Genomic DNA, 26,539 nt, shown 5'->3' on the forward strand with positions numbered 1-26,539 from the left:
TATCTGCACTCATCTGTCTATATACAGCATTTTTAAGCGTTGTGTTTGCTCTCCTCTTTCTATACAACCTATGTGAGGCTTGCATTTTCTCTTTTCTCTCTGTACAGTCTGCATTAGCCTTGTATTTGCTCTCATATGTCTATACAGCCTGTGTGAGCCTTGTATTTGCTCTTTTCTCTATGCAGCCATTAAAATTCTCTCCTCTCTCTCTCTCTCTCTATGCAGCCTGTGCAAGCCTTTTATATCCTCTCCCCTCTCTACACAGCCTGGATAAGCTTTGTATCTGTACTCCTCTCTATCCAGCCTGTGTGAGCCTTGTATTTGCACTCATCTCTCTCTAGGCTGTGAAAGCCATGTATCTGCATGTCTAACTCTCTTTTGTGAGCCTTGCATCTGCTCTGCTCTCCTCTCTCTATACAGCTAGCGAGCCTCCTATCCTCTCTATACAGCCTGTTTGAGCCTTGTATCCTCTCTCCTCTGTATACAGCCTGTGTGAGCCTTGTATCTGCACTGGTCTCTGTGCAGCCTGTATGAGCCATGTATCTGCTCTCCTCCCTCTATAAAGCCTGTGTAAGTCTTACATCTGCTCTACTTACTCTCCAGCCTTTGTGAGCCTTGTTTTTGCTCTCTTCTCTCCAGCCTGTATGAGCCTAATATCTGCACTCCTCTCTCTATACAGCCTGTGTAAGCCGTGTATTTGTTCTCTTTTTTCTCTCCAGCCTATGTATCTGCACTAGTTTCTTTGCGCAGCCTGTGTGAGCTCTTCTCTTTCTTACCAGCCTATTTGAGCCTTGTATCTGCATTCCTCTCTCTCTGGTTTATGTGAGCCTTGAATCTGTACTTCTCTCTCTATACAGCCTATGTAAGCCTTTTATCTGCACTCCTCTATGCAGACTGTGTGAGCCTTGTATTTGCACTCCTCTCTCTGTCCAGCCTGTGTGAGCCTTGTATTTGCACTCCCCTTTCTCTTCAGCCTGCGTGAGCCTTCTATCTGCACTCTTCTCTCTCTCCAGCCTGTCAAAGCCTTGTGTCTGCTCTCCTTGCTCTCGCTTGTGAACCTTGCATCTGCTCTCCTCTCCACGTTTTGTTAACTATGGTTCCCGTATACGGCTGGGAGGAGGGGGGCGGGGCTTAATCACGGCACCCGCACTAAGCCGTATTCGGGAACCGTATTTAATGCATGTCTATGAGCCGACCGGAGTGAACCACAGCCTCCGGTCGGCTTCGTTTTCGGCCGTATGCGGTTTCCCGACCGCAGGCAAAAACGTGGTCGACCACGTTTTTGCCTACAGTCGGGAAACCGCATACGGCCGAAAACGAAGCCGACCGGAGGCTGCGGTTCACTCCGGTCGGCTCATAGACATGCATTAAATACGGTTCCCGAATACGGCTGAGTGTGGGCACCTCGATTAAGCCCCGCCCCCCCTCCTCCCAGCTGTATACGGGAACCGTAGTTAACAAAACGTGGTGGGAACCCAGCCTTGGCAGGACCTCCATCTTAGAAAAAAACTGGGCCACTGTTATTACTACTGTTAAAAACTGGACCACTGTTAGGATTACTACTCTTCCAAGAAGTTTCCTAGCATTATATAACATACGGCCTGTTACAGACAGTGCTGCGGTCAGACTTGCTGACCTCAAGCACATCCATGTCCCTGCTGCCAGCGCCGCTGCGGTTTGCATCCTGCGATGCAAACGCATGCGACCACTGGGTCTCCCCCCACCTCCTGACTGTTCAGTCTCCTCCGCTTCCCGTGTCTGCCAGCGCACACGTTGCCGTCTCCTAGGGCGTGCACGCGCCGGCTCTTTAAAATGTACAGGGCCAGCGCACAATTGATTGCTGCTAGTCTCATTTGACTCTATTTAACCCTGCACTTTCTTTAATCCTTGCCGGATCTTTGTGCCTAGTTTGCCTAAAAGAAAGCATTTACCTATGTCTTGCCGTGTATCTGACCCCTTGCTACGTATCCTGACCTTGCTCCTGTGCCGCCTGCCTTCTGACCTTCTTGCTACATGACCTGACCTTGCTTCATTGCCACCAGCCCTGACTTCCTGCCTGTCCTGACTTCGTCTGTGCCTCTACCTTCTTGTGCCACGTTATACCTTGGCTGCCTGAGGAGAAGAGTCGTACCAGGGGAAGCAACCTGGGTGCCGCCTGCCGCAGCAAGTCCTTTCCGCTTTGCGGCAGGCTCTTGTGAAAACCAGCGGCACCTTAGACTCCGCTTCCTGGTATGGCCCACGCCATCTTCCTCACAGGTCAGTTCATCCACCTTACCACAGCCGTAACACGGCCCACCTCAATCCTAGAACTAACTTCAATAAGGTGCTCATCCAGGTATCCCAGAATACAAGCTATTGATTCTTTAGGTATTTTTAACCCATATATATTCCCAATAATGCCTAGGATAGAGCTCCAGTATTCCCCCAAATGAGTACAGTTCCACAACATATGCAAGAGATCTGCCTCAGGGAGTGAACAAAGAGGACAGTTTACATCTCGTTTGAGACCTATTTTATGAAGAAAGAAAGGGGTTTGATATGTCCTATATAACATATAGATCTGAGATAACCGATTACTCTCTCCTAGGCATTGATTTAGAACTGCTTTTTAATCTGATTCCCACTGTTCAGGAGACATATAACCTGCTTCTGTTTGCCATATTAGAAAAACTGGTACATTACAACGTTCAAGATATTTCTTGAGTAGGAGATTATATAATCTAGATATAAAACCGGATGAACAACCGACCATGGCATTTAGCGGTAAATTGCTATGACAGGTCAACGAGGCCTTCCTGTGCTCAGCGCCAACAGCATGCCTCAACTGCATGTACTGAAAAAAGAAGGTCTGTGGAAAGTAAAATTCTTCTTGGAATTCAATTCACACACAGCTACCCAGCACTGCCCGGCTGAAGCACTCCTTATGGATCCTCGCCGCTCCCACTGGTAGCAATTCCGTTCACACAACAGTTTCAGTGGTGCTCACAGTGCAATAAAGATGCAGTCCATTTCAAAGAAATTCTTCAGCAAAAGAAAGAAATACACTGGGCACTCACGATTCGATGCTTGCGTGGATTTATTAATCAGAACGGTACATCAGTGCGGCAGACGCTCATGCAGGGATGTTTTACAGGCTACGATCCGTTTCTCGCGATACTGTAAGGCCTATTGAAGCGCGAAGTATCGTGAGAAACGGACCATAGCCTGTGAAACATCCCTGAATGAGCGTCTGCCACACTGATGTACCGTTCTGATTAATAAATCCACGCAAGCATCAAATCGTGAGTGCCCAATGTATATCTTTTGCTGAAGAATTTCTTCTTGGAATTCTATAAATGATTAAAAAATTCTCGTCTTAAACTAATTTTTCATCCAGATCACCCCTGCTTTTTTTCCATAGCTCAAATCCACTAAATTTCTTAATTTCTGCGCGAAAGGGATTATTCCACATTGGGATATATTCACAGATTTTACCTACACCTCTTATCTTCTTAATTTTATTCCACACTTTATACATTAATTTCAAAGTGGTGAGACTAGGTTTTCTCATTAAAAATTCACCCTTTTCCAACAAAATTAGGGGACTTAATCTAGACAGGTAGTATTGAATTATAATCACTACACTTGTCAAAATACTTCCATCTGCCCAGCCCCTTATATGCTGGGCCTGGGAGGCTAGAAAATAGAGCCAAGGGTTAGGGAGTGCTATACCTCAACTATCTTTATGTCTTTGAAGATTTTCAAGCTTGAGTTTTGGTTTCTGTCCGTTCCAGATCAAGTCTCTAAACTGGCTGTTAATTCTCTGAAAAAGATTAGGGGACAACAAAACTGGAGAATTATTTAGTAATATAGAAGTTGAGGCATATAGACCATTTTAATAAGGTTGATTCTACCCACAACTGATAAGGGGAGTCTGCGCCATGCTAGAGATTTTTGCTTAAAATTTGTTAAAAAAGGAGTTTAGTGCTTCATAATGAAAAATATTGGTTGAGATTTCAATTCCGAGATATTTAATCTGTGTCACACATTTTATAGAGATATTTTCGTTCACCTTAACAAAGGCAGCCACCCAGTTCAACAACATAAGGAAGGATTTCTTCCAGTTAATACATATACCAGAAAGGGTTCCATATCTATTCATGAGTTTACATTAACGCAGTAAGAGAAGGACAAGTATAATTTAAGAATAGTAATGCGTCATCTGCGTACTGGGCAATTTTGTTTGCATAAGAACCATAACTAAACCCTTTTATCTCATTAGTTAAACGTACCAAAGAAGCTAAGGGTTCCATTACAATTGTGAATAGCAACGGCGATAATGGGCATCTCACCATTAGATCTCACCATTAGCTCACAGTCTGGCACTAGGATTTTTATAAAGTAACCTAACCCATGATATAAATCTGGGTCCAAAAACAATTTCCTCCAGTGTCACCCATAAATAGGACCATTATATGCAATCGAAGGCTTTTTGCGCATCAAGCGAAAATATGGCCCTATCTACGGAAGAGTCAGGAGGAATTTGCGGGCTTAGAAAGACCCTTCTGCTTTCCTTTCTCTATACAGCCTGCATGAGTCTTGTATCTGCACTGGTCTCTCTATGCAGCCTGTGTGAGCCTTGTATCTGCACTTTTCTCTCTCACCAGCCTGTGTGAGCCTTGTATCTGCACTTTTCTCTCTCACCAGCCTGTGTGAGCCTTGTATCTGCATTTTTCTCTCTCACCAGCCTGTGTGAGCCTTGTATCTGCACTTTTCTCTCTCACCAGCCTGTGTGAGCCTTGTATCTGCACTTTTCTCTCTCATCAACCTGTGTGAGCCTTGTATCTGCACTTTTCTCTCTCACCAGCCTGTGTGAGCCTTGTAACTGCACTTTTCTCTCTCACCAGCCTGTGTGAGCCTTGTATCTGCACTGTTCTCTCTCACCAGCCTGTGTGAGCCTTGTATCTGCACTTTTCTCTCTTGCCAGCCTGTGTGAGCCTTCTATCTGTACTCTTCTCTCTCCAGACTGTGAGGGCTTTGTGTTTGCTCTCCTCTCTCTCTCTCCAGCCAACTAGAGCCTTGTGTCTGCACTTCTCTCTCTCCTATGTAAGCTGTCCCCCAAGGTTTCTCTTCCCCTTTACAATCTGAGCTGGTGTGTAACCTCCCACATTATTATATAAAAAAAATCAATAAAATAAATAGAACGGATATATATATATATATATATATATATATATATATATATATATATATATGTATGTCCTGGGAAACTCTTTAACATTTTATTATGGGGGAAGATACAAAAAAAAAAAGCAAAAAAACGAATTCCAGCAAATGTTATTGTAGCATAAAGCTGGTGCCCTTGCACCAGTTTTGTAAACTCTCCCCCAGTATGTTCCTCCCTGTTAGAGTGTGACATAATGGGGCGCACTTGCCGGTTATGCCATAGAGACACATGGAATTATTAGTATGACATGTAGACACAGTATGCAGCCTCCCCTTGCGGTGTGTGTGTGTGTGCCCGGTCTCTATGGTAGACACTAGCTGCAGAGCAGTGTGCAGGCATCTGCACGGACAGCCCTGCCTGCGCTATATTGTGGGGTCCTAGCAGCCTGGCCGCTTTGGCTGCGAAGAGGAGAGAGCAGCAATGGCGGATTTCGAGACCTTCGACGATCGGGCCTATAGCAGCTTCGGAGGCGGCAGAGGGTGAGATCCGGATAGTCAGTACACGGCGGTATATACGGGACAGCCCGGGGCGTTAGGCAGGGGAGCGACTGTGGAGAAGGGAACCCCGGGATGAGCGTTACAGAACAGAGGCCCTGCGAGCGGGAGATGGCGCCGCCATGCAGTTGCTAGACGCCGGGCAGTCACGTATCGCACACGTGTGAACGGCATTGATTGCGCCCGCTCTCCTCGGTACTGGATATCCACATAGCCCGGTGCAGAGGACCGGCCGGCCTCGTGTAGTCACATGACCTGCACTCATAGTGCCCAAGTGTGGTGGGACCAGACAGGCGCTGCGGGCACATGGTGCACCTACTGTATAAGGGGATGGCAGGGGTCCTCAGTACTGTGCAGGGTAACCTGCCTATATCCCTGCCTGGGGACTTACACCATGCCTTTTCCCCTTCTGTATTAGTCCCCTTGTTTTAGGCCACATTCACACAGTGCAGTTTAACAGTAGGACTGTTCTCTCCTGCACATCTTGCATCTATCTCTTTCCAAACTGTGGACGGCCAGATGTTTCAAAACTACGACTCCCAGCATGCCCGGACAGCCAACGGCTGTCCGGGCATGCTGGGAGTTGTAGTTTTGCAGTAGCTTAGAGACAATTATGCTGTAACATCTTATAGGCTCTCTGGTGGACAGGGGTTTTCCTGGTGTGATGTTTAGCCTTAGTGTCTGTTCGCACGAAGGCCCAAATGCACGCGGCAGAAAAGTTCCCACTTGCCTTGTTTTTAATGGGATTCCGTGCACGTTGCGGAATTTCTGCAGAAAGAAGTGACCTGTTGCTATAAAAAACAGCACATTTAGGAGCCGTCCCCTGTGTGGTCTTGGTGCAGATTTTCCCGCCGGACATTTCACCATGTGAATGGGGCCTGAGGCAGATTCCACCTCACAGCCTGCCTAAAATCCACAGGGAATTTTGGCCCTAATGATTTTAGGGGGAGTCAGAGGAGGATTCAGTCTTTGCTTCACAGACTTCTGCTCTTGAGGGGCGTTCCTTGTGTAATTCTGCCATTTGCACCTTTAAAATTCTGCTGCAAATTAGTTAGAATAAGTTGTACAGGCCCTCCGCATAAACATAGTTTAGGGAGTTTCCCGCTGCGGATAATCCATAGCAGAGGACTTGACTACATTGGGGTCTACTGTGGAAAACCCACCACATGGCTTAAACCCACAATGGGAAACTTGCTGCACATCCGACTGCGTCACTGGTAAAGTTTCCTACGACCACATCCAAAAAAAAACAATCCCTGGACGTGGTCGTATAGATCTGATTGACTGAAGGTAGTACCCCGTGTTGGGTATTGTATAGTGGTTGAGCCCCCCTTATTTTTCTATGTGGTAAAGTTTCCTGACCCCACACTTGGGCGACTCCACCCTATCAGCATGCAGTCTCATAGTTGCAGGGAGAAACTGCAGCTGCATCCCCCTCCTCCCTGTCTCCTGCTTACTCTATTATTTTAGATGGATTGTTTGAGCACTGAACACAGAGGCTGCTGGAAGGTGAGGACAAGGCTTCTTACCCTATGTGTGATCTATAGCCTCTTGTATTTCCATGAACTACATCCTTTATGCATGTATCTGTTTTACTTAGGAGTAGATATGAGCGAACTTACAGTAAATTCGATTCGTCACAAACTTCTCGGCTCAGCAGTTGATGACTTTTCCTGCATAAATGAGTTCAGCTTTCAGGTGCTCCCGTGGGCTGGAAAAGGTGGATACAGTCCTAGGAGACTCTTTCCTAGGAATGTATCCACCTTTTCCAGTCCACCGGAGCACCTGAAAGCTGAACTCATTTATGCAGGATAAGTCATCAACTGCCGAGCCGAGAAGTTTGTGACGAATCGAATTTACTGTAAGTTTGCTCATCTCTACTTAGGAGCTGATCAAATTGTAAACATATAGATAGGTACATGGCAGGGAATGTTTACTGCAGGGGTTAACTGTATTTAAACATATTAAAATAATTTTAAAACCAATCCTGGATTCTACATTTTTAATTTTTAATTTTTTTTTTATTTTTGCTGGCTCATAGATTCAGAATTAATTTGTTGAGCCCTGAGTTAACCAGTTGTTTCCACAGTCAGAGAGGAAGTTGCTCTGCCAGTCACCTCAACAGAACTGCCTTTTGTGTGAGAAATAGCATTTCCTGCAGGAAAATATGCATGGACTTCCATGATCTGTGGTACAGGTGACAGGGGCCTGATGGGATACACCCAAAATTATTAAGAGTTTAGTGGTGAGCTAGCAAAACCGTTAACAGATTTATTTAACCAATCAAAGGTAACAGGAGTCGTCCCGGAAGATTGGAAATTAGCAAATGTTGTGCCCATTCACAAGAAAGGTAGTAAGGAGGAATCAAGCAACTATAGGCCAGTAAGTCTGACATCAATAGTGGGGAAATTAATGGAAACCCTACTAAAGTATAGGATTGTGGAACATCTAAAATCCCATGGATTGCAAGATGAAAAACATGGGTTTACTTCAAGGAGATCATGTCAAACAAATCTTATAGATCTTTTTGACTGGGTGACTAAAATAATAGATGGCGAAGGGGCAGTAGACATCGCATATCTAGATTTTAGTAAGGCTTTTGACACTGTCCCACACAGAAGACTTATCAATAAACTACAGTCATTGAGCTTGGACTCCAATATTGTTGAGTGGATTAGGCAGTGGCTGAGTAACAGACAACAGAGGGTTGTAGTCAATGGAGAATATTCAGAGCAAGATCTTATCGCCAATGGGGTACCTCAGGGATCTGTACTGGGACCAATATTATTTAATATCTTCATTAGTGATATTGCAAAAGGTCTCGATGGTAAGGTGTGTCTTTTTGCTGATGACATAAAGATATGTAACAGGGTTGATGTTCCTGGAGGGATCCGCCAAATGGAAAAGGATTTAGGCAAACTAGAAGAATGGTCAGAACTCTGGCAACTGAAATTTAATGTGGATAAGTGCAAGATAATGCACCTGGGGCATAAAAACCTTAGGGCAGAATATAGATTATTTGACACAGCCCTAACCTCAGTATCTGAGGAAAGGGATTTAGGAGTAATTATTTCAGAAGACTTAAAGGTAGGAAGACAATTTAATAGAGCAGCAGGAAACACTAGCAGAATGCTTGGATGTATAGGGAGAGGTATAAGCAGTAGAAGAAGAGAAGTGTTCATGCCGCTGTACAGAACACTGGTGAGACCTCATTAGTAGTATTGTGCGCAGTACTGGAGGCCACATCTCCAAAAGGATATAGATACTCTAGAGAGAGTTCAGAGAAGAGCTACTAAACTAGTACATGGATTGCAGGATAAAACTTACCAGGAAATGTTAAAGGACATTAACATGTATAGCTTGGAAGAAAGAAGAGACAGAGGGGATATGATAGAGACTTTTAAATACATAAAGGGAATCAACACGGTAAAGGAGGAGAGCATATTTAAAAGAAGAAAAACTACCACAAGAGGACACCGTTTTAAATTAGAGGGGCAAAAGTTTAAAAGTAATATCAGGAAGTATTACTTTACTGAGAGTAGTGGATGCATGGAATAGCCTTCCTGCAGAAGTGGTCGCTGCAAATACAGTTAAGGAGTTTAAACATGCATGGCATAAGCATAAGGCTATCCTTCATATAAGATAGGGCCAGGGACTATTGATAGGATTCAGATTATTGGGCAGACTAGATGGGCCAAATGGTTCTTATCTGCCGACACATTCTATGTTTCTATGTTTCACCTAGCGGGGAAGAAAAGGAGATCACATCATTCCAGAAGATCTATTCTTTGCTAATTTAAACTAAAAGATTGCAAGTATTCAGATCCTTTAAGGGGTATTCCAGGAAAAAAAACTTTTTTTTTTACATCAACTAGCTCCAGAAAGTTAAACAGATTTGTAAATTACTTCTACTAAAAAAATCTTAATCCTTCCAATAATTATCAGCTGCTGAAGTTGAGTTGTTCTTTTCTGTCTGGCAACAGTGCTCTCTGCTGACATCTCTGCTTGTCTTGGGAACTGCACAGAGTAGAAGAGGTTTGCTATGGGGATTTGCTTCTACTTTGGACAGTTCTCGAGACACGTGTAATCAGAGCGAACTTGGACAGAAAAGAACCTTTCAACTTCAGCAGCTCATAAGTACTGAAAGGATTGAGAATTTTTAATAGAAGTAATTTACAAATCTGTTTAACTTTTTGGATCCAGTTGATATATAAAAAAAAGTTTTTTCCTGGATAACCCCTTTTAGGGTGCGTTCACACGTGCGTATTTTTGCTGCAGATTTTGCTGGCCATTGAAGTCAATGGGCAGCAAATCTACTGCAAAAATATGCACGTGTGAACGCACCCTTACTCAGTATTTAGTTTAAGCCTCTTTGGCAGAGATTACAGCCTCCAGTCTACATTACCCATTTCAACCCGTCTTAGCCCATTATTAACGGATGTTATTTTGTGACTGGAGAGGTAACGGGAGAATATTTCTCCCGTTACTTTCTCCTGTCACAAAATAACGTCCGTTATTAACGGGTTATGATGGGTTAAAATGGAGCATTATATAGTGTGAAAGTGGCCTCAGTGGGTCGCTTGCTTTTGGTTTACTAAATATATGTTCATTTACACAGATTGGACTCCAGCCATGTTTCCTCTGTATGTGCCTGGCTCTTTCTCCCTCCCCCTCTGCTCTGTTTTATGCAAGATTTCATAGAAGTTGTTACTGGAGATCCACACCAGCTAATAGCAATGGCTGAGGCTATCACGCCCCCTGTATGATTCTCCTAGTACAGTGATGTCCAAACTGTGGACCTTCAGATATTGCAAAACTACAACTCCCAGCATGCCCGGACAGCCATTGGCTTGTCCGGGCATGCTGGGAGTTGTAGTTTTGCAACATCTGGAGGGCCACAGTTTGGACATCGCTGTCCTACTAGAATGCTTATGGGTAAGGGTGCATTTACGCCACGTTTTTGCAATACAGTTCCCGTATACGTTTTCAATTTGAAAACCGCATGGAACCGTATTGAATACCGTATGCGTTGACCATTGAAAACCATATGCCAAATGATGCATCCGTTTCGCGTCTTATACAGTTTTGTCCGTTTTTTTCCCCCCGTCGCCTACCACGGTTTTTGGTCCGGGTGTAAAACCGTATTGAAGCTGTATACTTTTTTTTATTTTTTTAATTTTTTTATTATGGGAGTCAATGGGAACCGTACAGAACCGTATATGCCTACAGCTTCATATGTTTTTTGGCTTTGCACAGTTTTTTTGTTTTTTTTTCCTTGGAATTTCAATCAAACAAGTGAAACTTTATTCATAATGGGGTGAAAAGTTAAAAACGTATAAACGGGATGCAACTGGACATCGTTTTTTCAAACCGTATACGGATTAAAAACTTGTATACACGTTTTGATACAGTTTAGTACGGTTTTCAGGAATCCGTTTTTTCCGGAACTGTATTGCAAAAACGAGGTGTGAATGCACCCTAAGACTCATGTCCTTTTTGAATTCTGTATTCATTGTCATTCATTGAGTGTTGCCTTGTTGCCCTTGAGTTGCTGGTGCATATTGTTCAATAATATTGTGGCACGTCCAGTAACTGTTGATAGTTTTATTCTGTATTTACTTCACTACAGGAAGTGTAAAGGCGGCAGCACGCTTTTATTACCTGTGTTGTCACATGTTTCTTACAGAAGCGATAATGTACGGTAGTTAGAACGCCCAGTAAGTAGACAGGTGCCCTGCTAGTGGACAAGCAAATACGCCTTCAGATAAAGAAATGTGAGAGATAACGCCCTTCATGTGGCATGGTAAAGATTATGGCCAAGATTCATCAAACTGTGTGAGAGAAAACATGGAGTGATTTTTCCACAGCAACAATCACAGCTCAGCTAACGATCTGAGGTAAAGTGAAAGCTGAGCTGTGATTGGTTGCTGTGGGAAAATCGCTCCATTTTTTTCTCACACAGTTTGATAAATCTGGGCCTGTGTGTGTAATTCGTTTTTCTACATTTAATAACCTTTTCTGCTTAACCCTTTAATGACTGAGGGTATTTTCCGTTTTTGCATTTTCATTTTTTCCTCATCACCTTCTAAAAATCTTAACTCTTTCAATTTTGCACCTAAAAATCCATATTATGGCTTATTTTTTGCGCCACCAATTCTACTTTGCTGTGACATTAGTCAAAAAAATCCACAGGCAAATGGAAAAAAAAAATCATTGTATGACAAAATTTAAGAAAAAATGCAATTTTGTAACTTTTGTGGGCTTCTGTTTCTACACAGTACATTTTCCAGTAAAAATGTCACCTTCTCTTTATTCTGTAGGTCCATACGGTTAAAGTGATACCCTACTTATATAGGTTTGATTTTGTCGTACTTCTGGAAAAAATCATAACCACATGCAGAAAAATGTATACGTTTAAAAATGTCCTCTTCTTACCTCTAACTTTTTTATTTTTCCGCATATGGGGATGTATGAGGGCTCATTTTTTGTGCCATGATCTGATATTATCGGTATAATTTTTGTTTTGATTGGACTTTTTGATCGCTTTTTATTCACATTTCTATGGTATAAAAAGTGACCAAAAATACACTATTTTTGACTTTGGAACTTTCTGCGTGTACGCCATAGACCGTGCTGTTTAATTAACGATATATTTTTATAGTTCGGACATTTACGCATGCGGCGATACCACGTATGTTTATTTTTATTTACACTTTTTTTTTTTTATTGGGAAAAGGGTGTGATTCTGACTTTTATTATGGAAGGGGTTAAATGATCTTTATTATCACTTTCTTTTCACTTTTCTTTATTATTATTATTATTATTATTATTATTATTATTATTATTATTATTTGCAGTGTTATTGCTCCCATAGGAGACTATAACACTGCACACACTGATCTTCTACACTGATCACTGCCAGGTAATAGCCGAGCATTGATCAGTGTTATCACCGCTCGACTGCTCCTGCTTGGATCTCGGGCATGGAGCAGTCATTCGGTAATCGGACAGCGAGGAGGAAGGTTGGGGACCCTCCGGCTGTCCTGCAAGCTGTTCGGGACACCGCGATTTCATTGCGGCGGTCCTGAACAGCTCCACTGAGTTAACCGGCAAAGTTTACTTTCACTTTAGACGTGGCGATCAACTTTGATCGCCGCATCTGAAGGGTTAATACCGGGCATCACCGTGATCGGTGATGTCCGGTATTAGGCGCGGGTCCCGGCTGTTGATGGCCGTCGGGACCGACGCTATATGATGCGGGGTCAGCGCGTGACCCCGTGTTCTATCGCGGAAGCCCGCTAATGACGTATGCATACGTCATGTAGCGGGAAGGGTTTAAGGTTTTAAGCTGTCAGGGAAACAGAATGTGTAATTCTAAGAAATGTAAAAATATATAATTACAGTACAGCAGTCCTGTCATGGTTAGTGATAAAGCTTTGTGCTATTTCTTTCAGGCCCCGACGAGGCGATTCTGGTCCCGGTCCACGTAAACAAAAAGATCTTCCCACAGACCCACCATTCACTGCATATGTGGGCAACCTTCCATTCAATACTGTACAAGGAGACCTAGATAACATCTTTAAAGAATTGAGTATGAGAAGCGTGCGGTTAGTACGAGACAAGGAGACAGACAAATTTAAAGGTAAGGCCTGGAATTGTTAAATGGGTACTGTCAGATATAAAAACTTTTTTTTAAATGTTGTACATCTTGGCAAACAATAGGTTTTTCTAATATACTTCTTTAAAAATATTTCTAATATTAAATATTAAAGAAAACTTCTTCTGAAAATCCCACCACTAAGGGTCCCCATACCTCCTGGGACACTGAGTCCCACAGCAGCATGAGTGTGTCCAAGGGTCATGGACATGAGATGGCTGATTGACAAAGCTGCAGGGGGAACACAGTCTGCTGCAACACAGAGTTTTACCAAGTGTGCCTGGACAGTCAAAGGATGTCTGGGTGTTGTAGGTTTGCAAAAGCTGTAGGCACACAGCTGAAGGCAACACTTCTTTAAAAAAGTTATCCAAACAGTGTACCTCGATCCTGCGTTACAGGACTGCCTAAGGATGATACACATGAATGACATAGGAACATCTTAGTCATACTCATATTGTCTTTGGTGGTAGAGTACAGGCACTCTCCAATAATCATTATGTGTACAGCATAAATCCAGAGAGGAAAGGTAACAGAGCAGGGCTGCCAGGCTCCCAAGAGTAGTGAGTCAGCAGAGTGAGGGAGGGGGAGGAGTCTCCACAGTGCAGGCAAGAGAGGGATATGTCCCCTCCCTTTGGGAAGATGGAAAAGACAGTGGGCAGCTGGAATATGCTATTTTTTACTGAAACATCTGTCATTGAGACAGAAAAATTACGTGTACATGATTATGTACTGAGTAACATATATAACTGTTTTTTTTGTGAGATCTGACAGCTTTAAGAACTAGAAAAGTATAGTATTAGATTATATAATTACATAGTTTAGAAGGTTGAGAAAAAAAAATACATAAAGTTCAAGCTGCAACTATGTGTTGATCCAGGGAAAGGCAAAACAAAAACCTTTTGGCCAGGTTCACACGAACTGAATCTCCTGCTGGAATTTGCTCAGAAATGCATTGCTGTCTATGGGGACGGCAAGGCAGAGTCATATCGCCGACTGCTGGCGGCACTGCCTGCCCTCGAGATCTTTGGCCAGAGCGTCTGTTTGTGTGAACCAGGCCTTATGAGAAAGTTGCTAAGTGCCCTATATTGGAGTAAAAATTCCTTCCTAATTCCAAATCTGGCAATAATAATAAATCCCTGGATCAATATCTGACCTGCATAAATCTAACATAGCATGTAATATATCAAGTTGCCCACCTCCACAAATTTATGAACCATAGCTTGTAATATACTAATATATATTTTTCAAGAATGGTGTTCAGGCCCTTCCTAAATTTGTTTAATGAACCAACCATAAAATCATCATATATGGCAGAATGTTTCGTAGTCTCGCTGCTGTTACAGTAAAGAATCTCGGTCTGAAGATATGGCAGGTTATGCTTTACCAGACTTCCATGTATTTTATTTAGCGGGTTAGCTGTGGTTACTACGATCTTGGGTTGGCTCAGACTCCCTCCCTAACTTGAAGCACCACCTGGTGCTTTATGTAAATGTGTCTAACATGCTGGCATGGTTGGAGACCCCACCCACAGGTGGAAGTAGTCTTCTACTGCTCCACAGGCTGGCCCTTCAAGGTTGGAATGCAGCTGCATCCATACTCTTATGTCTGACCTTGATAATGGTACATTCCCACACTTACCCACGGCCGTAGACTATACTCTACCTCAAGGATGTCTACTCTGATAATACCCTAAAATCATAGTCACAGCTTCAGGAGTCCTTTGGTCTCCCCATGATCTCCTTTTATGAAGATCTTCAGCTTTGCCACACTTTAAATGGGCACTGTCAGATATAAAAACTTTTTGATATGTGGTAAAGCATGCTAAAAAAAAAATAGGTTTTGCAATTGCTGTCATTAAAAAAAAATTCAGTATTTCATACTGAAAACGCCAGTAAAAAAACTGCCTCCTGGGATGCATGCCAGCCTGGCTGTGTCCACTCGTCATCACCTACGTCATGGACTCACTTCATGATTGACATGTCTGCAGATCTAAAGCTGCTGTGATCGGCTCCCTCACTGTCTGTGTTTATTTCAGTCTCCTGTGTGAGAAGAGGGGAGGGGTGGGAGTACACTGCTGCCTGTGAGCAGACGATGAAAGAAGCTGGTGAATGAAGATGGGGACTGAATGGAGGATTTTTTTTTTAAAGTGTCCCTGCATGTATGTATGTATATATGTGTATATGTGTGTGTGTGTGTGTGTGTGTGTGTGTGTGTGTGTGTGTGTGTATATATATATATCTATATCTATATCTATATATATATATATATATATATATATATATATATATATATATATATATATATATATATATATATATATAAAATATATATGTGTGTGTGTATATGTATAATATGTGTGTGGATATGTATGTAAATCTGTGTTGTCTAGGTAATGTGCATGTGTATGAATAAAGTAACTCAATAATGTGTGTATCTAATACAGGGGGACTCCAATTATATGCCTCCAGCTGTTTCAACACTACAACTCACAGCATGCCTGCACAGCCAAATGATGTGTGGGCATGCTGGGAGTTGTAGTTTTGCAACAGTAGGAGGAACACAGCCTGCAGCAACACTGGGGTAAATTTGAATTTTACCAATCATATGCCTCCAGCTGTTGCAAAACTACAACTCAAAGGATGTGTGGGCATGCTGGGAGCTGTAGTTTGCAAAAACTGTAAGCACACTGGGGGATATTTATCAAAGGATTTAGACTGTTTTTTCCTGTCTAAATTTGTTGCACAGAAAGTCGCAGTCTAAATATGTGCGACTTTTGCTCTTGAGGATTTTTAGAACATGATGCATGCTAGTCTATTTTAGACGAAATGCATTGGAAAATGCATTGGTGCTGAATTTATCAAAAGCGACTTTTCAGCGACAAGTCGCATCGGCTGAAAGTACGGCGAAATGTCAGACCATGTTGGCGCAGGTTTAAATATAGACTGAAGCATTGATCATGAAGTCTGTGCACAGAATTTATCAAGAGCTGTGCACCATTTGATAAATTAGGCACACAATAGACCAGCCTAACTCTCTGTAGTTTGGTCTATATTGATACGGGACATAGACAACTTTGATAAATATCCCCCACTGTGTGTGTGTGTATATAGCCTAAAACCATGAAAGGAAAGAGTTACAGATGCTCACTCCCCAGACCAGTGACTGAGGAGAGTGAGGGAGGGGGAGTGGTTATCACCTGAGGAGAAGGGGACCTGCCCCCCTGCTTCTGATCGACAACATTAAGGTAATTCAGAAATAAAGCTAATTCTGAGAGAAATATAGGTCATAGACGCATAAAAGTATGTACATGATAAGGATAAGATACCGAGCAACATTTTTTTTCGTGTGATCTGGCAGGTACACTTTAAATGCACAATTTCCTCAGCCTAATGTTCTCATCTCAGATTATCCACTTATAGGTGTACTCCGGTCGCAGCGACCTAGAGGCATGATATCTATGATCTATACTTATCTCATAGGTTTTTATCTCTTTTTATTTTCTGGTGGGGGATCAGGAGCATGGCGCTGTCTGTTCCCTCATGAGACAAAGGGGCACAGACATGGAGAGAAAGGGTTAACAGTATATACTCTAACGGCTAGCGCTTGGAAGTTGTACCCTGGGTCCGGGTCCCATGCTTCCCCTGCTCGCCCAGCTATCTTAGCCTAGTATGATGCAGCGTGGCCATAAGCTGGTTGAAGACATATGGGCCCTTGCATCTGCGATGCAGTCCTGGTGTGACACCATTAGGAGATGGGGTGTGGGCTTCTCCAGGTTCCATGGCCTTTCACAGCAACAGCAGCACTTTCTTTTCCCCTTTCTAAGGGTGCAACGTTGGTCTGCTAGGAGCAGGGTTGTGACCCACTGTTTGGGTGCTGACCTGTCTTTTATACTGCCATATTTTAGGAGGTCTGCATTTTCTTTTGTGTCTGCAGTCTTGGTACCCCACTACTCATGAGGGCCCTTCTTTTTTACTGTGAGCATTCAGAAGAGCTTTTCGCTGTCTATATTTGTTAGCCAACTGCCCACTATTGCAACCTAGCTCTCTCCCTGTTTCTTGATTTATCTACTGCTGCTCAGGCAGCCTTGGCCCCCTCATCTGTTGGTAGAGTTTATGCAATCATGTTTGGCTCAACGACAGCCGGTCTAGCCACAGTCTGTTGTTTGGGTCTTCCTTTGCTCTCCTCCTCCCTCGGCTTAAGCTCCCTAGAGGGTGTGTTCATCCTTTTCTTTAACAGTGTCAGTTGCGCTGCTCTGACGCCTCAGTCTTCTGGAATAACCTTCCTGTGCCCAGAAACTGGGAGTCCTGATGGGATGTTGCTTCGGACTGCCCTGGTCCGCTTGGACCACTGGGGTCCATGGCCGATTAGTCCTTGTTGTGGACACTATTCTAGTACTGTGGCATGCCTTCTTTTCTTGGTTGGCTCTTCTGTTTTTTGTTTTGTTTGGCTTTCGGGATGGTAGGTCTGGGCGGTATATCGGTTCATACAGAATATCATAATTTATTCCCTGCACGATATGAATTTTCCCCATACCGCAATACCGGTTGGGCCCCTCCCCCCCCCCCCCCCTCTCCTCAAATGAATTATCAGCCGCAGATGAGTTGCGGCTGCGTTTTAAATGTATGAGTTTTCGGACGCCGGCGCTTTAAATGTATGACTTGCGGGCCGCCGGCGCTTTAAATGAATGAGATGTGAGCCACGGCAAGCTGTCACCTCCCTCTGCAAGCACTAAAAGCCTGTAGCGCATGCAGGGGGAGGTGACCGCTTCCGGCTTGCAACCTAAAGGAAAACTGTCAGATATTTTCTCCTGCACGAACCACAGGTACTGGTGGATAGTGCGGGAGACTCTTATTCCAATGAGCCCTACCTTACCCGGATCCGCCCGGCCGTTTGCCCCCAATTGTGGTTTTATTCTATGTGTGTATCTTGCTGTAACTGGCATGGGCGGGGTTTCTGCAGGTTAACTAGCACTGATGTCAGCACCGCTTATGAATATTTATCCCCCCTCCCTCCAGTTAGGAACAGCGAAGAGAGGGAGAACTGGAGGGAGAGGGGATGAATATTCATAAGCGGCGCTGACGTCAGTGCCAGTTAGCTGCTTAAGCCCCGCCCGTGCCAGTTACAGCGAGATATACACGTATAATAAAAGTACAATTACGGGCGAATGGCTGGGCGGATCCGGGTAAGGTACAGTACAGTTTTCCTTTAATTGTTTCCAGCGCCGGTGGCCTGCAAGTCATTCATTTTAAAGCGCAGCCCGCAAGTCCATTCATTTTAAAGTGCTGTGGCTTGAAGGGGAGGGGGGGGGATGTTAGAGAAATATAGCAACGCCTGGGGGTCATATATGATTAGTTCCTCGGGGGGGGGGGGGGAGGTGGTGGTGGAATACCGTTAAATACCGTGGAACTGCAAAAATACCGTGATGTGCATTTTTGGTCATACAGCCCAGCTCTACGTGATGGTTGAGGCCTCGGGCATGTGTGGCAATCCTGCCCAGTCTTATCCGTGATCCCATTTGAGGGGTGGCTTTTCTGTATTGCACTTCTTTTCTCAACTCTGAAGTTCGTCACCCAGAGCGTTTCGCGGACGTTAGGTTTACTTGTTTACTTACCCTTCGGGTGTAAGTCTCCAGGAGACTCGGGACCCTCCACTTCCCATGTCGGCTACTCCAGTGTTCGGGGATGCTCGTTTTCAGGGTCTTCCGCTCCTTTCTTGGCCGTTTATTCTTCCGTGTGCGTGACTCCGGACCCTCCAGTTACCATGCCTGTCGCTCTAGTGTTCCAGAATACCCCTTTTCAGGGCGTTCCTCTCCTTTTTTGACGGTTATTACCTTCTTTCTCTTCCTTCGGGGTCCATGTACTCCATGTGTTGGAGGGCAAAACTGTTATCCGGTTGCACTAGTCGAGCTAACTTCGCCTTCCAGGTGCTTTCGGCAGGCTCCTGGGATAAGGGTTTTGAGTCTGCAGATGTTCAGGTCTTTGATCTTATGCATCGGGCCTCTCTTGAGCTGGTTTCCGTCTAGTTTCTGTCCGGGATCTTTCTGGGGGTTGGTCTTTCCCACCCTATGGGACTGCATTGGTATGTCCCATGAGTATCTGTGTCCTCCATTGAAGAGCGACCGAGAAAGGAGGGTTTTTTTTTTTGTCCGAATAATCTTTTCCGGTTATTGGGTTTTTATCCGGGGTTCTTTTCTAGGGTCCTTCGGACTTATTTCTTTGTTGGCTTTATTCTACTGCTTTGTGACTAAACGGAGCATGAAACGAGCATATACCCATTGGTATCTGTGTCCCCCAATGAAGGCTACGATTTTACGGTGAGTGTAATAAAATCTTTTTCCCATACCGCGATACTGGTTTGGCCCCTCGCCCTTGAGGAGGAATCAGCCCAGCGCAGCGCTGTCTCCACATCAGGGAACTAATCATACGTGACCCGCCAGCGCTGTTCTGCCCCCCCCCCCCCCCATTATCAGCCCAGCGGGGTACTACTCACATATGTCACCCGCAAACACTGCCCTCCCGCTCTTTGTTGGGGGCCACCGGCACTGGAACTCTCTGTACGCCAGTGGTCTCCAACCTGCGGACCTCCATTTGTTGCAAAACTACAACTCTCAGCATGCCTGGACAGCCAACGGCTGTCCGGGCATGCTGGTAGTTATAGTGTTGCAACAGCTGGAGGTCCGCAGGTTGGAGACCACTGGCGTACTCTGTATCCCTATGCCCGGGCTGCAAAAGATAAAGAAAATAAACTTTAACTTGCCTACGTCGGCCTTACGCTGGGGACTGGAACGTCGGACAGCCGTCAGCCTGTCACCGGCCGGAGCGATGTCCCGCCGGCTTCTTACATGACAGTGGGCTCAGCCTATCACTGGCCGGGGCAGGACATCGCTCCGGCCGGTGATAGGCTGACGGCTGTCCGAAGTTCCAGTCCCCAGCGTAAGGCCGACGTAGGTATTTTCTTTATCTTTTGCAGCCCGGGCATAGGGATACAGCATACAGAAGTGGTCTCAAACCTGCGGACCTCCAGCTGTTGCAAAACTACAACTCCCAGCATGTCCGGCCATGCTGGGAGTTGTAGTTTTGCAACAGCTGGAGATCCGCAGGTTGGAGACCACTGGCGTACAGTGAGTTCCAGCGTCGGTGGCCCCCAACAAAGAGGAGGAGGGCAGTGTTTGCGGGTGACATGTGTGAGTAGTACCCCGCTGGGCTGATAATTAATTGTGTGTGGGGGGGGGGGGGGAGCAGAACAGCGCTGGCAGGTAACATGATTTGGGGGGGGGGGGGGGAAGCAGAAGAGCGCTCGCGGGTCACATGATTTGGGGGGGGGGGGGGTGAAAGAAATACCGTTTTATACCGTGGAACCGCCATAAGTTACAAAAATATCGTGATAGACATATTTGGTCATACCGCCCAGCTCTAATTCAACTGGTGCAAGAAAGTTACAGATTGTAAATTACTTCTATATAAAAATCTTAATCCTTCCAGTACTTATCAGATGATGTATGCTCCACAGGAAGTTGGATTTCTTTCTGGCGTTCAGTCTGACCACAGTGCTCTCTGCTGACACCTCTGTCTGTATCAGGAACTGTCCAGAGAAGTTTGCTTTGGGGATTTGCTTGTACCCTGGACAGTTCCTGACATGAACAGAGATGTTAGCAGAGATAACTGGTCAGACAGAAAAGAACTCCAGAAAGAAATAAAATTTCCTGTGGAGCATACGTGATCTGATAAGTACTGGAAGGATTAGGATTTTTATATAGAAGAATATTAAGGTTTTTTCGTTTTTGCGCTTTCGTTTTTTCCTGCTCCCCTTCTAAAAATCATAACTCTTTCAATTTTGCACCTACAGACCCATATGAGGGCTTGTTTTTTGCACCACTAATTGTACTTTGTAATTACATCAATCCTTTCACCACAAAATCTACAGTGAGAAAAAACAAAAAAAAACGTTGTGGGGCAAAATTGAAAAAATGGCATTTTGTTAATTTTCGCTTCCGATTCTACACAGTGCACTTTTCGGTAAAAATGACACCTTATCTTTATTCTGCAGGTCAATACGGTTAAAACGATACCAAACTTATTTATTTGATTTTGGTTTACTTCTGTTGAGAAAAACTGCACGAAAATTTGTTTAAAAATGTCCTCTTCTGACCCCTATAACTTTCATTTTTCCGTATACGGGGCTATATGAGGGCTAATTTTTTGTAACGTGATCTGAAGTTTATCGGTACCATTTTTATTTTGATAGGACTTTTTCATCGCTTTTTATATATTTTTGTATACAAAGTGACCAAAAACATGCAATTTTGGACTTTGGAATTTTTTTACGTGTACGCCATTAACCGTACGGTTTAACTAACGTTATATTTTTATAGTTCAGGCATTTACGCACGCGGTGCGATCACGTTTATTTTTATTTACATTATATATTTTATATTCTCCAGCGCTTCATTGGGGGACACAGGACCATGGGTATATGCTGCTTGCCGCTAGGAGGCTGACACTAGGCAAAAAAGAAAGTCGGCTCTTCCCGGCAGGATGCCTGCTTCCTGACTGAGCAATTCAGTTTTAGCTTTGTGTCAGCAGGAGGCAGACACCTGGTTTTATTTCTTATGTTTTTGTCCTAGTTTAAGTTTCTAGTTACATTTTCTTCTCCTTTTTAGTTTTCTCTAGCGTGGGGCAACAGGAGCATGGCGCTGCCTGACCCCCCCCCCCAGGGGCACGGTGCATTGTTAAATGGGTCGTTAACCCCTCCTTGCCATCAACCAGAAAGGTTGAAGCTTGCGCTCCCCTTCTCATCTGCGGGAGTGCCAGCTTCACAAGCTGGACTTGGTTCGGGCGGTAAGTATACGTCCATTGTCATTAAGGGGTTGACTCTTAACGAGCTGATAGTTTTTACACATAGGAGTTGCCCGGAAAAATGTGATAAAGTGTGGGGAGTATGGTGCTCATCTCTACATGCACAATACACGGTGCCAGCTTTTTAGCCCTGGTGGAGTGTTTAATTCTCTGAGATCCTGTCAGTAGTAGAGGTGGCCCTCTTGTTGAAGCAATGACGAAATTCTGCTAGAACCCTATGGGGATGTTTAGGTCCTGTCCCTCCACATCCACCTTATTCATAGTGAATTTCCATATTTGTGACTGTTAACTCCTTAGCTCCAAGTAGGCAGTGCCAATGCCAGTTGATTCTTATATGTTGCTGTTGTTTTTTTTTTTATGTCTACGCTATTTACTGCTCTTTTTTTAATTTTTAATTTTATTTTTGTTTACTCCGTTCTGTAGTCATCCAGCATGACCCTATGCTCTGTGTCTATTTCTTATTGAAAACTTTGAGTACTATGGTGTTACCCTACGTGGGATAGTGTCGTATTGATTATATGATCTCTGCACGGTTTGTACTGTTCTTTTTACTGTTCAATAAAACTAATTAAAAATTAAAAAAAATCTCTGTCTGTTGATTGTGGAACCTTTTCCTCTAGACGTAGAAGATGCCCCCTTGTCGTGGTTACTGGCCTAAATCTAAAAAGATCATGACAAAGATGTCTATTTTATCTACTTTTATACATTTTGATCAGACCCAACCCTAAGTTGTCTTTTCTGCAAACCTAATAACCCCAAGCTTGATACACCCATTGCTTTAAATGGGCACTGTCAGATACAAAAACTTTTGAAATGTTGTACATCTTGGCAAAACATTAAACTTTTCTAATATACTTGATATGAAAATGTTACTTCCCTTTTTTTTTTTTTTTTTTCTAAATCGAAATTGTGGCTTATAAAATCATGGCTTTGTCCAATCCAAAGCACAGGCATGGACAAAGTCCAGTAAGTGAGGGTGGGCTAGTACCCCTCTGTGCTTTCTCCCCTGTCTGATAGCACCCCTCTGTGCTCTCTCCCCTGTCTGATGGCTCTCCTCTTTGCTCTCTCTTGTCTGGCTCTCCTCTGTGCTCTCTCTCCTGTCTTTTTTTTTTTTTTATATCTTTTTATATTTTTTGGAACACAACATAGAAATAAAATAACATACAGCCGAAGATAGACCCCCCCCCCCCACCACCCCCAACAACGTATGCAAATGTAAGGTAACACTGCACCATTGAAGTAGACAGTCGAGGAGATCCACCCCCAGCCGACACCAAGACACTAAACAGAAACAAAGAGAGCACACACAGTCTCCCTAGACCAGGATAGAGACAACCAGCCTACCCAGGAGAACCGACCCTTTCCAGGGGTACAACCGACTCGATCAGCAGCCAGGGCATCCAGACTTTGTCAAATTTCTTGGGGCATTTGCGACTAATGTACAACTGTACATATTTAACGAAGTTAAACCACCGTGCGGAGGAGGGGAAGTATCCTTTCAGGCCATAATCAGAACTTTCCGTGTGCAGTACAATAGAAACAAAATAAGTAGGGGCCTATGAGAGCCCGGAAGTCATTAATAACACCCAACAGACAAACGGGAGAACACATAGGGGAATTGCAAGTAGCCAATCAATAACTGCAGCACCTCCCTCCAGAAGGGTTCTGTATAAGGGCAACTCCACATAACATGTATGAGAGCCCACATCTGCACTGAAAACAAACATCTGAAGAGGAGACACCAATACGGAACAGCCTAACCAGAGTGCAAAATAAACGTAGAATGAGCCGAACCTGAATAAGCAGATCCCTAGCACTAACCACCATGGGGTCGTAGGTCTTAGCAACTTCCCTCCACTGATCAACTGTCAAATCAGGAAGATCCTCCACACACTTTACCAAAGCCAACTCAAATGGATCCGGACCTGCCAATTGCAGTAATGCATAAGCCTGAGTGAAAGGTTTAGTGAGGTCAGCGGTACCCAGAAGCAACTCCACTTCAGAAAAGGCCAGGGTCACGTCAAGAGAGCCAAACTGCACCACCACCGCATGTCTAAACTGGAAGTACCTAAACTGGGCACTCCGAGGGAGATGGAAGCGGTCACACATTTCTTGGAATGAGGGGAAAGTAGGAAACTCCAGGAAATTACCAGCAATGGAAAGAGTCTAGAAACCACCGACCACACCTTGGCCACAGTTCTGATAGAGGTCAACAACCTAGAAGTAGGAGTATATCTATACAGGTTATCGGTCACTGTTTCATACGAACCCATGAGAGCTCCCGCTAGAGCAGTAGAAGCGTTCGCCAGATCCAGGTCGATCCACCAGGCAGCATACACCAGTTGAGATGCTAGGAAGTAATTATGCATGTTCGGAGCAGCTAAGCCACCCCTCTGTTTGGACACCTGGAGCAGCGCCTGTCCTATTCGTGGAGGTTTGTAGAAGGACCTCAAGACGCCACCCAGGCTCGTAAAAGAATCTCTTAGGGGAAAGCACAGGAGAAAGATGAAAAAGATATATTTAAAAGGATTTAACTTCCTAAATTTTTTATATTAATCCTGCCAGCCATAGACAGGGGTAGAGGGGACCAGGCCTGCAATTTGGCTATCACAGACAACAGCACTGGATCTAAATTCAACCATTCTTAATCTTTCACACAAGCAGAAACCTCCACTCCCAAATATTTAAATTGAGTGCCTGCAACCCATTAGGAAGTGATGGAACATGGTCCTCTGTCACAGACAGAGGCATCAAGGAAGACTTTGCCCAATTAACCCTGAGACCGGAAAAGGAACTAAAATCATCTAGGAGAGTAAATAGGACCACTAGGGAATCATGGATATCATACAACTGTACCCATGCCCGAAACCATGGACCAAACCGTAGGACCCCCAAAACACCCTGCAGATACAGCCATTCCACAGAATCAAAGGCTTTATAGACGTCCAAGGTAACCACATGCCCCCCAGGTCCTGCCACAGCTATGTTAAGGTGTAGTCGCTGTACATTGTCTGTAGCTCTCCCTGGCATAAAGCCCCTCTGGTCAGGATGGATGACAGCGGCTATAACCCCATGCAGCCGATTAGCTAATTTTAGCCAGAGGTTTGATATCTACGTTAAGGAGGGAAATAGGTCTATAGGAATTCGGTAGTCAGATCCTTTTCCGGTTTTGGGAAGAACCATAATAAGGGCCTCCATCATGGAGTCAGGGAGTCTCCCAGTCTCCAGGGCCAAACTAAAAAGATTCTGTAAAATAGGGATTAGCTGCTCCTCATTAGCCCTGTACCAGTCACCAATCATACCATGCAGCCCCGGGGTCTTTCCCGATTGCAGAGAAGCAATAGCCAACGAGACTTCCTCATCAGAAAAAGGGGCGTCCAACGCGGCTGCCCGAGCCTTATATAAGGGCGTAAGAGGCAAACTCTTCAAAAAGGACACTAAACCAGCCAGAACATTAGTTAATTGAGGTATAGAGAACACTGTAAGTCCCGAAACACATTATTAATAGCAACAGGGTCAGTTTCTAGTGTCCCAGTTGCCCCCCTAATACAGGGTATAGCAGCGACAGGCATGCTTTCCCTAGCTAAATACACAAGCAACCTACCATTTTTATCCCAAAATTCGAATGCCTCCTCCCTGTCCACCATTCTTTTGAATCTTCTCCTTCTGAAGAATTAATAGAGCTCTTTGAATGTTCAACCATTTACTTTCATTATCGTGGGAAGGATTCCTCACTACCTCCCTTTCCAAAGCACTAATCTCAACCTGCAATGCCCTCTCTAGCCGAGTAAGTCGTCCTCTGCCCAGCAACCCCCACCATAAAGGCCCCCCTTACATGCGCCTTTATAAGCATCCCATTGTATTAACTTGTCAGGGTGGGACCTATTATGTTCCCAAAAACAATTATGGGCTTCTAGCAATGATGCCATCACCACCTCCTCCTGCAACCAGCCAGGATGCATCCGCCAGACCTTTTGAGTGGTCGGAGATCCCCCAAGTGGTGTACAAGACATATCTCTTACCAGAGATAGAAGATCAAAGGAGGCATAAGCCAGATCTATCCTGGAGAATGATTTATGCACTGCCGAGTAAAAGGAGAATAACCTGTCAGAAGGCCAAACCTCAGTAAGGGACAACGCCATACTTCAGTTGTTAAGACTAGGAGAGCCAGAATCTTCTGCACCAGCATGATCGACTCCCGGATCCGGGGCCGCATTAAAGTCTCCTATAAGAACAGCAAAGGAATAGAGCGGGCGCTACCTAGCGCATTACCACTAAAAACCAGGGTGAACAGAGGTAATTACAATGCTCACCCAGAATGTTACAC

At 44.3% G+C, this 26,539-nt stretch overlaps 1 protein-coding gene across 5 annotated transcripts in view; it reads left to right on the forward strand.

The window, feature by feature from the left end:
- The first annotated feature begins 5,527 nt into the window (after positions 1 to 5,527).
- The window catches only part of EIF4H (eukaryotic translation initiation factor 4H), a 65,085-nt gene continuing 44,073 nt past the window's right edge, over positions 5,528 to 26,539 (forward strand). For all 5 annotated transcript variants that reach the window (XM_056556413.1, XM_056556414.1, XM_056556415.1 and 2 more), the window contains exons 1-2: positions 5,528 to 5,685; positions 13,155 to 13,342. In XM_056556413.1, coding sequence (XP_056412388.1) covers positions 5,627 to 5,685; positions 13,155 to 13,342 — 247 coding nt within the window. In that variant the 5' untranslated portion in view covers positions 5,528 to 5,626. The remainder of the gene's footprint in view (positions 5,686 to 13,154; positions 13,343 to 26,539) is intronic.

Source organism: Hyla sarda, chromosome 2, assembly GCF_029499605.1.
Source record: "Hyla sarda isolate aHylSar1 chromosome 2, aHylSar1.hap1, whole genome shotgun sequence".
Classification (NCBI taxonomy): domain Eukaryota; kingdom Metazoa; phylum Chordata; class Amphibia; order Anura; family Hylidae; genus Hyla; species Hyla sarda.